At 29.0% G+C, this 12,601-nt stretch overlaps 2 protein-coding genes across 4 annotated transcripts; one reads left to right on the top strand and one right to left on the bottom strand.

Moving 5' to 3' along the window:
- Nucleotides 1-140: 140 nt before the first annotated feature.
- LOC145935829 (SKA complex subunit 1) lies at nt 141-4,009 on the bottom strand. Of its 2 annotated transcripts, none has more exons than XM_083037475.1 (5): nt 1,807-2,198; nt 1,511-1,613; nt 1,285-1,406; nt 662-1,157; nt 141-500 (listed from the first exon to the last, which is right to left on the bottom strand). In XM_083037475.1, exons 2-5 carry the CDS (start codon nt 1,599-1,601, stop codon nt 346-348), a joined length of 864 nt encoding a protein of 287 aa, XP_082893601.1. In that variant the 5' UTR covers nt 1,602-1,613; nt 1,807-2,198; the 3' UTR covers nt 141-345. The 2 variants fall into 2 exon arrangements, with proteins under 2 accessions (XP_082893601.1, XP_082893600.1); XM_083037474.1 differs by lacking the exon at nt 1,807-2,198 and adding an exon at nt 3,870-4,009 and having other exon boundaries at nt 142-500.
- LOC145935826 (facilitated trehalose transporter Tret1) lies at nt 3,979-11,487 on the top strand. 2 transcript variants are annotated; one of them, XM_083037470.1, is made up of 2 exons: nt 3,979-4,115; nt 9,767-11,487. In XM_083037470.1, exon 2 carries the CDS (start codon nt 9,812-9,814, stop codon nt 11,231-11,233), a length of 1,422 nt encoding a protein of 473 aa, XP_082893596.1. In that variant the 5' UTR covers nt 3,979-4,115; nt 9,767-9,811; the 3' UTR covers nt 11,234-11,487. The 2 variants fall into 2 exon arrangements, with proteins under 2 accessions (XP_082893596.1, XP_082893595.1); XM_083037469.1 differs by lacking the exon at nt 3,979-4,115 and adding an exon at nt 8,885-9,170.
- The last annotated feature ends 1,114 nt before the right edge of the window (nt 11,488-12,601 follow it).

Consider the following 12,601-nt stretch of genomic DNA (forward strand, 5'->3'; position numbering starts at 1 on the left):
ATATATTATATAAATGCAAAAATACGTTTATTGATTATTTACATAATTAAATGCTTAAGATCATCTTTTCTTATGCATACTATGACCAATCAATATAATGTTATAAAAATAGCAAGCATTTAATTTATTTATATTAATTTGTATTTAATTTAGTGAGACTCTTCTAAATTTTTCAACTCTTTATTTTAACAACCCCTATATAATGTTAATAATAATTAATATTTAAATTAAACTTTTTCTATTACAGCATAAAATTAATAATTAATTAAAAAATTATTAATTAATGAGAGATTTTAGTACAATATATGTATGATATAAAAATACAAATATACAATAAAAATTATATTAATTAATTATAACATATCGCAATTCATTTTTTATTCTGCATTCGCGTAAACGTTTGCAATGGCGCAATGCAGTTATTAAGTTTAATTTAGTTCTGTCAAGTTTTGTTTTTGTTTGCGTATAATAATCTTCAGCTGTGAAAAAGTATAAATATCCTGAAAATATCATATTAATGTAAATTATATATGTGTGTGTGTATGTACACATTGTATTATATTTGTAACATACATTGTTATAAATATATGCATATATATGTATATATATGTATATATATTATATATATACAATAAAAATTGTGTTGAGATCCAGAACTAACCTTTTTCTTCTTTAATATCAAACTCTTGTTTTTTATACTGTAGATATAGATTAATTTCGCCTCTTTTTTGTGCAGCCACTTTTCCCAATGATAATATTGTATACTTTGTGATTAGTGTATTATTCATATCATTTATCAAACTATTAATTGTCTCCAAAGCGTGTCTCCCGATCATGTATTTAGGCACTTTATTAAATTCTTCTGCACTGATAAATGGTATCGTTGGACATACTTCTGGTTCATTAAAAAGTGTTCTTTTACAATCTTTCATTGTTTCTTGTTCAATAATATCTCTATTGTATTTATTAGCAGATATTTTTTGCTCTATCAATTTGTGTGTTGAATTTATAGCATTTTGTGGTATATTGGGAGAGATTTGAATTTGAATGCATCCTTGTTTATCAGCATTCTGGTAACCTTGTATAAGCTCTGGTGGAACATTCTCTTTCTGGTGTGAAATTCTTTTGTTCAAAGTTTCAAGCATTGACAATAATTCCTGCATACAACAAATAAAGTTATAAAGTTCTAACTTTTCTTTAGTTCTTTAATAAGAAAAAAATTTGGGTGAGACCGCTAAACTGAATAATTACCAAATTTGGAATTAAACTATTTAAAAAACCTACTTTAGAATCTGCACTCTGTTTCTTCATTCCCTCCAAAACTTTTCTCATGTTTTCAATACCAGATGAGATTTGTATTACTTCGTTGCGCATTCCTTGAAGTTCATCTTTTATATTGTGCTTACCTATAAGAGATAAAACATAATTTTGCAATCATAAATTATTACTAATTGTTAAAATTGTATAATATAAAATAAGCAACGTAATAAATAATGCAATAACAACATACTTTTTATCAATACTGTAGTCGTATTGAGTTCATGTAATTTCTTGTATTGCCTATCAATTATTTCTTCTAGATTAATCTTATCGTTGTCCATATTGTTAGTTCACTTAAACAACTAACACGAGATGATGTACTTTGTATATATTTTTTTATGACGTATTTCAGATTATTTGAAACACAAAACTTTTTTATATATCACAAATATCGAGGTTATATTTATTGTGTGATGTGTGTATCATATAAAATATATTATTTCTAACAAATATTTCTGAATTATTAGCGTTCAAGAAACAGAATACATTAGCATTGAGGAAACTATTTTTGTTGCTGTATCAATAATTTTTTCACATGACACACACAAACACAAGTTGTTTTAAATTTAAATTTCCGTCAGATGAAGCGGTTGAATTTATCTCCCACAAACATGAAAGGCTATGTTCCGAAATCTGTTCCGAAATGCGTTCGGAAATCCTACTCGCAGGGTAGAGTAGCATTCAATTGACCAATCAGGACAAAGGAATCTTTGCTCCTTTTGTTTTGATTGGTCAATTAAACGTCACGTCATACTAAGAACACAGGTTGGTATCGAATAGAAATTTTCTAGGGTATTTTGGTATACTTAAAACTATATGGATGTTTTTGTGACTATTTAAATTTAAATTATGCAGGACAATATGGCATTTCAGGTATTATATTTTCGTAGTTATCACATATAAGAAAATAAATAAATGTGTTATTAAATAAATATTATTTTCTTATATTACATAACACTAAGTATCTTAGACATTTTAGAAATTGCTCATCATCTCTGTTAATCTTTTTTTACTCTACAGAATTGTCTCCAATGAAAAGAATTCAATAATTTATGATAAATTATAATAATAATTTATAATAATTAAAAATTATCAATATAAATTATGACATTATTAAATTACTATGTAATGATTTTTTTTACAGAATCTGGAAAGTGTCGCGATTAAATTAACCAAAACAAAAAGAGGAATTGCAACACATTATATCCAAATAAAATATTTATTTATCTATCACTTAAATAAAGTCACAGATATGCTTGCAAATTTTGAATATGTTATTTGTATATAATTTGCTCGCGATTTCAGTATAATAAACCGATATTTATACTTCTGTCTATAGACCTCTCAAAAGTAAGATAGGGGAACAGTAGGTGGAAGCTATCAGTTATTTATCAGTTATATCACGCAAAGTCATTGAGAATGATATACAAATACTATGAATAGCGATAAAGAAAAAAATATACTAATCACTACAAAAAGCATAAGCTAGAAACTTTCATATCCGTATCATATCACATTATCTAAAAGTGGCATATAAATAAATCAGAGTTACACACATATCCACAAGAAAATTGCATTAGTAGAAAGATAATATAGCCTTAGATTTTTTTACAGATTCAGATTTCTATATGGATAAAGATAGAAGGAATAAGCTGCTCAGAAATGTATAAATTAAATATTGCAAGCGTTTTACAACAAAAATATAGATATGCTTTTCATATATTTTCTTATCTGGCCATATAGATTTTACATTATATGCAAAGTTCTTTTTATTTTCATATGCTTTTTTAAGCGCCTTTTTGCGGTTGAATATCCGGTGATACCGCAAAGCACGTGGTTCGGATGACATAAATAACAACAGAAGACATACGTCACACTTTCAGCGTCGCGGCTTATTACCCGCAGAAATCTAATCTAATAAACCAGAAGAAATATCATATATATATATATATATATATATATATATATATGATAAAATAGAATAAAGATGAAAAAAATATTTGATTTTTTATTAATTTTGAACTTTGTTCTACACTGTTTTCATTGCTATGCTACTAATATAGATTAGCATTGTAGAGAGATTAAAGGATAGATGCATCATTTGATCTTTAAGGTAAATTTGTTCGAATGCAAATTATGATTCTAAATAATCTCAAAAGTATGGCTCTATTATAGGAACTCGATGAATTTTTTCTGAAGGTACCCGAAACAGTATGCGAAATATATATTTATTTTTATATTTCGTATATTTTGTTTTACGCAATCTAAACACATGCATTTCAATATCTTCATAGTGATGCTCGGCTCATTTATAGTTGCATCTATTCGGCGATAATTTCGCGCTATTACATGCAATTATCACACATGAGAAGCGCAGAAAAAAAATCCGTTCCGCGAAAACATCAATCATGATCATCCGAGTTGTGGATCCCGAACGTGTGAAAACATGCAACAAAATTATGTTGCAAAAAATTATTTCGCAAACGACGGGCCCATTTGTGCGACGCATCAACAAACGGCCACGGTCGATTAAATCAAGATATACGTACATACATATCTTCGCGTTTCGACATATTACTGCATGTGGCTGATAAGAACTGAATTCTTGCCGGGGCGATGATTAGCGTTGTAGGCCTCCGCCGAGCATTACATATCCAGTCTATCGTGCGCTATCCTGCACACCATCCTCATCGCCGGTAACCAGTATTAAGAGTTCGGACTTGGTCTGGAAGCTGTTTCCTGCACGCAGCAACGACGACGACGAAGAAGAAATCTCGCACTACGAAGAAAGATTGGTGTGTAATCAGTTCCAATTTAATAGTCAAATTAATGTTAAGGTCGAGCGATAACAGCGTAATCAATTGGTACAAAGAATTCTCATTCATAAAGGTCAGTTTCTTTTTTTTTTATTTTTGGACTTTTATTTTCCCGCTGCTCAATTTTTTTTGCAAATGCATGTATATTTATTCTATTGTAATGTATTTGTAAATGTATGAAAAGTGTGCGCAATAATATAGTGCAAGTGAAAAGGAAACAGATCTCATAATTTTTTATGGTTCTCACATTCGTTAGGCATCATCGATTCTTAATTGACGTTTAAATTTTATTTTGGTAACTCGAAATATTGCAAATTTGATCCTGATTGATATGTGTATACATGTGTGCGCGTATGTTTTGTCAGATCATTTTCGAGCTTAAAAATAAAGTAAGATAAAAAAATAAAATAATATATATTAGAGAGCCACAGATTTCTGTCTTGTGAATTTTTCGGAAAAAAACATGATATGTAAATGACATTGCGCGCAAAAAAATTTTGTAAGCACTTGTCACTTGTCACAAATAGTATGTTAATAATGTTAAAAGTAATAACAAGTATAGTCACACCATAAAATTTCATACATTTTTACAAAAAAATACATATGTCGGAGCGAGTTTGACACGCATATCTCCGTCGTGTTACTCTAACTTTAAAATAACATTTAAGATAGCGTTATATTATCCATATGTCATGCTAATATATTATTTTTTATTTTTACACATCTTCTTTCTACTCAGCAAGCTTAACGCAAAGTGCGTTAGTGCGTTGATATTCTTTTTATGCACTGTTCATGAACCTTATCTCATTAAAAACCGACATATTATTTCGAATTTTAATTTTTAAGTTTATACATTATAATATTAAGTTTATACATTATAATATTTAAGTTAAACATTTTAATTCGAATAAATGGGATATATCAATGTATAAAAAATAGAACGATAATAATCGATGGTTAATGTCTCTTGATAATTAACATAATAAATATATGAGAATATATAATAGAGTGACTTTAAATTTTCGAAATTTTGTAATATTAATCGACGATTAATATTTGCGAGCAAGCTTTCAAACTCGTATCGAGTGTTTTCGATTTGTACGCTATCACAGTCATGAAATACGTGAGATAAGGGGAAAATTCGCAAACCACCTGGTCTAATTGTTACGTTCGTTTAATTACTCGCGATTTCGCCAGGCATGATTTTAACATGCGATTCTGCATTTTTCGCGTGACACGAGCTCCGATGGCCGTTTCGACAGATGGAAAAAAACACAATAAAACAAAAATTATAGATGGGACCTCACACATGTGTTGTCACTTACATAAGAAACCGCGTATCATTACATAAATCATTTTTGCACGATGAGCTTTAACGTTGAAATACGGATGTGTTGTTCAAATATATATATGAGAAAAAAAGAGTATACATTTCACGAATATAATCCGCATTTTCTTTTACGCAATCAATTCATATAACTTTATTGTATCGATTAAGTTAGAAATTGTGGCAATAAAGTTTGTTAATACTTTATGGATTCACGTTTAATCTCTCGCTGACATTTTAAACTTGGCACTCTTTCGACGTTATGTCGTATTGCCTATATCCTATTGATATCACTATGATATATCACGCGATAATATTATGTAATAACGATATATTAGTGTTTATATTTAACATGTCGCAATATTAATATTATAATAAATATTATAAATATTTATTTTCTCACAAATATATTATAAATATTTATAATTTTATTATAAAATATATGCAAACGTTTATATTGAATTTTCCTGTATTAAAATGCATCTCAAAGACAAAATAAAATAATAGGAAAAGATTTTCTTATTCAAGTCAACTTTTATGAAAATATTTACCTAATTTCCACAGATATTAGATAATAAGAATAAATACAGAGTCGAAAAAAGCAAATATTCTCATCATTTTCGTATCTTTACGTGATAAATTTAAAAAGCATAGTATTGTAAGGCAATATTGACATAGCACATTTATCGTGATAATTGGTAAATACGAAAAAATTTCAATAATTTAATAAATAATTACACATAAATCAATTTTTTGTAAAAAAAGTAAACTTTCAGAAAATTATTTACAGTTCCTATATAAGAAAAGAACAAAAAAATGTGTATATTTATATTTTTGAATTACAAAGTCTCAATTTGTGTAAAATTTCAACATCGAATGATACGTGTACTTGAACTATGACATATCGATCGTTGATTTAATGGCTTGTGGGGAATTGTAACATCAAAGAGCTTAGGACATGAGTTTGCAACAATAAAAAAGAAATTTACACGGAATTTGATGAAGATTAATCGTGCGACATTTGTGCAAAGGTGAAGGTTCACGATCTCGGATAACAAAATGACATATGAGCTATATATGTATAAAGAATGAACGACTACACTACATTACATGTGAAAATAAAAACTGCAATAAATATTATTCATATTATTAATATCACATTGTAAAATAGGCTATCAAAAATTATATCTTTGTTGATAACACCAAATGATTAAGTATCACAGACGTGTCATGCGTTGATTCACACACGTTGTGCGTTAAATTCATTTTTTACTTGATTTCATACAAATAATTTTTTGAATAAACATTGTTTTTTAATCCTTAACGAATCGAAAAATATTTACGTGTATGTACATATAAATTGCATGTACAGTATAAACAATTAATATGTGTTAAAAACGATTGCGTCAAACACTGTTTATGCAATTCGCATTATTTGTCGAAGTATCAAAGAGCAATATTAGAGGAATTATATATCCATATAAGTCTTATTCTTATCGTTTGTTGTATTTAAAATGTGGTGTTTGCAGATATTAAATTCTTTTGCGGCAGCTTCCGTATAATTGAACGAATTCTTACTCAATACATTTCGTCATCATTCCATAAACTTTACGAAACTTTACGAAACTTTACGATATTATTATATTTATGGAAATACACGATGCAATAAGAAAATTAGCATTTTATCAAAAGTTAAAGCAGAGCAAAAAAAAATAAATAAAATTGCTGAGAGATATTAATTTTCTCTATCTAAATATTAATATAAAATAATTATCTATAAATAAGAACGATAAAAAATTTGCAATTTTCTAGGGGAGTGGAGTGAAAATATACAAAATACATACATACACATATCCTTGCGCGTTTTACAGTATCTCTATTATCTATATTTTTAACTTTTATCTAAACGATTTTTCTTCTATTAAATATCACGCGTAATGCAATAGTTTCTAATAAAATGTACTCCTTTGTACAGGGAATAATCTTTCCTCGGTAAGTTAAACATCACACATAATCTTATGTAATGCAATAAATGTTGCTATAATTGTATTCTTTAAATTTTTACGCGATCATTAATATATGGTCGAAAAATAGCAAATATAAGCTTTTAATAAATAAATCTGTAAAATATAAATCCATATTCGTAATAATCTTCTTGTCTAAATAATGCATAATAAAATATATAATGTGTGTTAACAATGTGCTAAATATTCATCCATTTGTAAAAATGTTACTTATATATATTAATGTTTAAAACAAAAAATGATCTGGTATCATAAATTATCTAGTGTTCATTAAATGTTACAATATAAACACGTAAAAAAATAAGATTAGAAATATTTCAAATGTTTAACAAGAATCGCATTGATGTAAAATCATATGAATTTCATGAGATAATAATAACAGTGCGATACACGCGTATATCGCAATAATCTTTGATACAAAACTAAGATAGCTACATATCTCTCGAAGTAGATCACGCGATAATATGATTTGTGTTGTAATGTAAATACATGACGTATGTATTACATATACGTTCTTGAATTCAAGGAATATTGATATATTATAAAATCTCTCTTATATGTGTGCGTTATTTGTGTATGAGCTACATAGAATAGTATATTTTCTCTAAGAAAAGAATATTAAAAATTTTATATATATATATAAAATACAACAAATATATATAAAAATCGCTTACGCAAGAGATTCGAAACTGCGTTAAATAATTAAATTCTCTTTTAAAAGTAAGAATTAATAAGGTATTTAAAAATTGTATGAGTATAAATTTCTAAATTTATCATAATGACAATACTTATTTGTAATTGCATACATAAGCTCACATGTGCAATTAATTATATATATAATATTTAACTTACTACGTCGTACAAGAATATGCGATATGTTTGAACGTTGGATGACGTACAGTATTTAGCATAAAGCTAATCAAGACATGGAAATAACGCGCCATAAATTGAGAATGCTCCAAGTATGATATTCAACTGTGCAAGAGTGCTATTTTAGATAAAAAAATAAACAAAAACTAAAAATATAATATTAATAATTAAATGCGAAACGGAAAAAATGTTATCAATGATTCACGTTTTAAGTAAATGTATCTTTAAAGAAATAATTATTTATGCAATTATTATGCTTACACATAAAATATATTATCGCTATCTTTTTGTTTTTTGCTTTTAACATATAGAAAACGAAACTTTTCGTAGAAAATTGAAAAATGTATAAAACAAGAAATTTCACGGTATTCTCGAAAGCTTTTCAGCAAGAAAGTACAAGTAGATATAATATTACGCAATTGATTATCGAATAGAGAATTTTTGAAATTTTTCTATTTGGTATCTTGAATCTATCTATTTCTTGCTAGAAAGTTTGGTATTTTTGTATAAGTGTAAAATTAATTTCTAGCTTTGACCAGTAGATGTCAGATACGAATATTTTTTCATGTCGTATTTCGTTTCTATATTGCATTTCGTTCTCGATGCCACAGCTATTTAAGCAACAAAAACACAATAGACATGTGTATCTGCTGATTCACAAAAGAGTCATACGACGTTACGATATATCAAATGTGAACTTTGCTGCACTTACCTTGACAATTTTTCGTAGTAGAATAAAATTACAAGGGCTCCTCTTATCGTAAAATGGCGACGAATTATACATGGGATGTCGAAAATACGGTACCAACATGTGTACGTAATCTCACATTATGATATGTTCCTTCAATGTCATCATCTCTCAATGCTTTGTTCATCTAATAATTATCTCTGCTGTTCCCAACATGAAATTCCTGAAAATAATATAATAAATCTTTTAAATATAATTCCATTTCCATATATATCATTCATTATCACAGTTTTATCATTATTATCACAGTTTTAATTTCAAATCATAAATGGAGAAAATGAAAATAATCATTGTAAGATATATGTATATATGTATAGTTATAATTGATAGTTACAAGTAAAAAAAAAAAGGCAAAGTTTTGATATAAAGTAGTTGTAAACAACAGTTTTTTGATGTTATTTTTAAATAAAGAATTGTCATTTTCAAATACAAATTACATTATTTGTGAAATATCTCTGCATTTTTTATCTATATAGTTTGAAAATGGAAGTTTTTCATTCAAGATATATGAGAAAAATATTGTTCTTCGAAACTCATGTTTTCTCTATTTATGCACATTCCATTGAAAAGTAAATTTATAGCAGAGATATATGTTATATGATTCATTAATTAAGTATAATTAAATATATTTAAAAAAAATTATTAATATTTTTTTCTCCAGACCAACGAAACCACACCACTTCTGTCAGGGGGTGGCGAAGCCAGCATGTCCGAGAAGATTGGTATCTCGCAACAAACTTTGGTCTCCACTGATGGCCAAAAAGCTAAGAAATTACCACAATACCTGGCAGGGATAGCAGCGACGCTTGGTGCTCTTGCCGCTGGTATGGTGCTGGGTTGGACATCGCCTGCTGGTGCAGATGGCATAAATCTGGCGAAAGACTACAACATATCTATTAGCAGCACCGATTTCTCCTGGATAGGATCGCTCGCCACTCTCGGAGCAGGCGCGATGTGCATTCCCATTGGTATACTGGCGGATCTGGTCGGCAGAAAGACTGCTATGTTACTCATGGTGATCCCTTTCACTATCGGCTGGCTACTTATCATCTTCTCGAATTCGGTGCTCATGTTCTACTTTGGTAGATTCATCACAGGTCTCAGTAGTGGGGCCTTCTGCGTGGCTGCCCCTCTATACACGTCGGAGATAGCCGAGAGTGAGATCCGTGGTACGCTTGGCTCTTATTTTCAGTTGATGCTTACTGTAGGTATTCTTTTTTCATACGTTCTCGGGACCGTTCTGGAAAACATGATAATACTGTCAATTATCTCGGGGATTGTGCCGCTGGTCTTCTTCGCGGTATTCTTCTTCATGCCAGAGACTCCAGTATACTACTTAAAAAAAGGCAACGAGCAAGCCGCCAGGGAAAGCTTGACCAAACTTCGCGGCGCTCAGTACGACAGCGAGCTTGAATTGCAGGCGCAACGCGAAGCACTCGAGAAGACCAATAGGAGCGGCAACATCATTCAATCGTTTTTTGTCGCAATGAAATCACGAGCTGCGATAAAAGGCTTAATAATCGCTTACGGGTTGATGCTCTTTCAACAAATGAGTGGCGTGAACGCCATCATTTTTTACTCTTCAGATATTTTCACTAAAGCCGGAAGCTCTCTATCGCCAAGCGTGGCATCCATCATTGTGGCAGTAGTGCAAGTAATATCGGTTTTCTTGAGCACTCTGATCGTCGATAAATTGGGCAGAAGGATACTGCTACTGTCTTCGATCGCAGTTATGTTCCTAACAACTCTGATCCTTGGAGTTTATTTCTATTGTATCGTTTATACTAACGCTTTCGATGATCTCAAGTGGTTCGCACTTATTCCATTATGTGTTTTTCTTATAATGTTCTCTTTGGGCTTTGGCCCGATTCCATGGATGATGATGCCAGAGATCTTTGCGCCAGAAGTGAAGGGAACTGCTGGAAGCAGTGCCTGTCTATTCAATTGGCTCGTAGCTTTCATAGTGACCAAGTTTTATAGCGACATGACTGCAACTTTACAATCCTACGGTACTTTCTGGATATTCTGTTTATTCTGCGCCATTGGCACTGTATTTGTTTATTTCTTGGTCCCTGAAACTAAGGGCAAAACATTAGACGAAATCCAAAGAGAATTGAATCGTGGTTGAGTCAGAGAGAGTTCCTATTAAAAATATAAATTGTATATATTGAAATATAAATATTAAATGTATAAATGATATATGTACATATATATATAAGTTACAATATTTAAACAAAGCATTTAAATATGTAAATTAATAATATTATATGAAGCTTGTATCACAGCATATATTTTCACGACCATGTAATATATTATTCAATATTCTAGATTGCTATTTTATAATGTATAAATGTTGTTCAATATATCATTATCATTTTATTATATTGTAGTACTGTTTTAACCCTTACCTGATGGATATCATCGAAGAGGATAAATATATTATCTTTTTTCTCAAATTATCAAATTCATTATAAAATTTATAGTACATCTTAAAGAAACACACATAGTATAAATTTTAGCTCTGGGGAATTTTAATATAACTTATAAATATTGTTAGTTGATCCGCCGTTAGAAATAGCATCATTGTTCTAATGATACTTGACAATTTTATTGTATAATAAGACTGATTCTTTTATTAACTCTTGTATAAAGTTTTAATTAATGCCACTACATTTATTATTACTTAAAAGAATTAGAATTATCATTATATGTACACTTGCTTGATATTTATTTGCCCCCCGCCCCCACTTCACTACATATATAAACTGTTACTGTTCTCAAACATTTGAAACATTCAATTTCCGTTGAAATATCTGACGCTACTTTATACTACTTCGTTGAAAATGTAGGAACCTGTGGTTTTCCTTATCTTATCGTGTATGCTATGTTGTTTCGCATTTTCGTTCATAGATGTCTACACTGTTAAATTTCGCGATTGTACGATTTATTTCAGAATTGCAAACCGCCGAAACTGTGAAGGTCGAAGAAGTTTTTCAAAGTGTTAATAAATGTTTTGTGTCATATATACGAATTATATATCTATATATATATGTATATAAAGATAAAAAATATTAACATGAACGATTTCTACGAGGTAAGAGCCTCTTTTCATAACAGAGAAATTCTAATATGCGTTTATGCAAAATATTCTTTTTCGCGAAAATACATTTTATAAAAAGTTTTGGGGATTTAAAATAACATTTATGTCATTGCAATGACTATATAATTTCGATAATGAAATTTATCGAAACAGATATATTTATATTATTATCAATAAGTATTATATATTTTGATTACAATAACAGCCTGATTAAGCTAGGACTTTGATCTAGAGATAGAGAAAATTTTATATTATATATCTTTTATATCTTTATACATATATATATATATACATATATATATATATATTTCGTAAAATCTATATATGGATCGTCTTTGCATTCGATTTGAGAGAGAAAGATTATATTACTCTTGATATATCAATTATACATACATA

This window comes from Prenolepis imparis, unplaced genomic scaffold, assembly GCF_030444845.1.
Source record: "Prenolepis imparis isolate NDT839.2.m4 unplaced genomic scaffold, iyPreImpa1.0 SCAF_5, whole genome shotgun sequence".
Taxonomy (NCBI): Eukaryota; Metazoa; Arthropoda; class Insecta; order Hymenoptera; family Formicidae; genus Prenolepis; species Prenolepis imparis.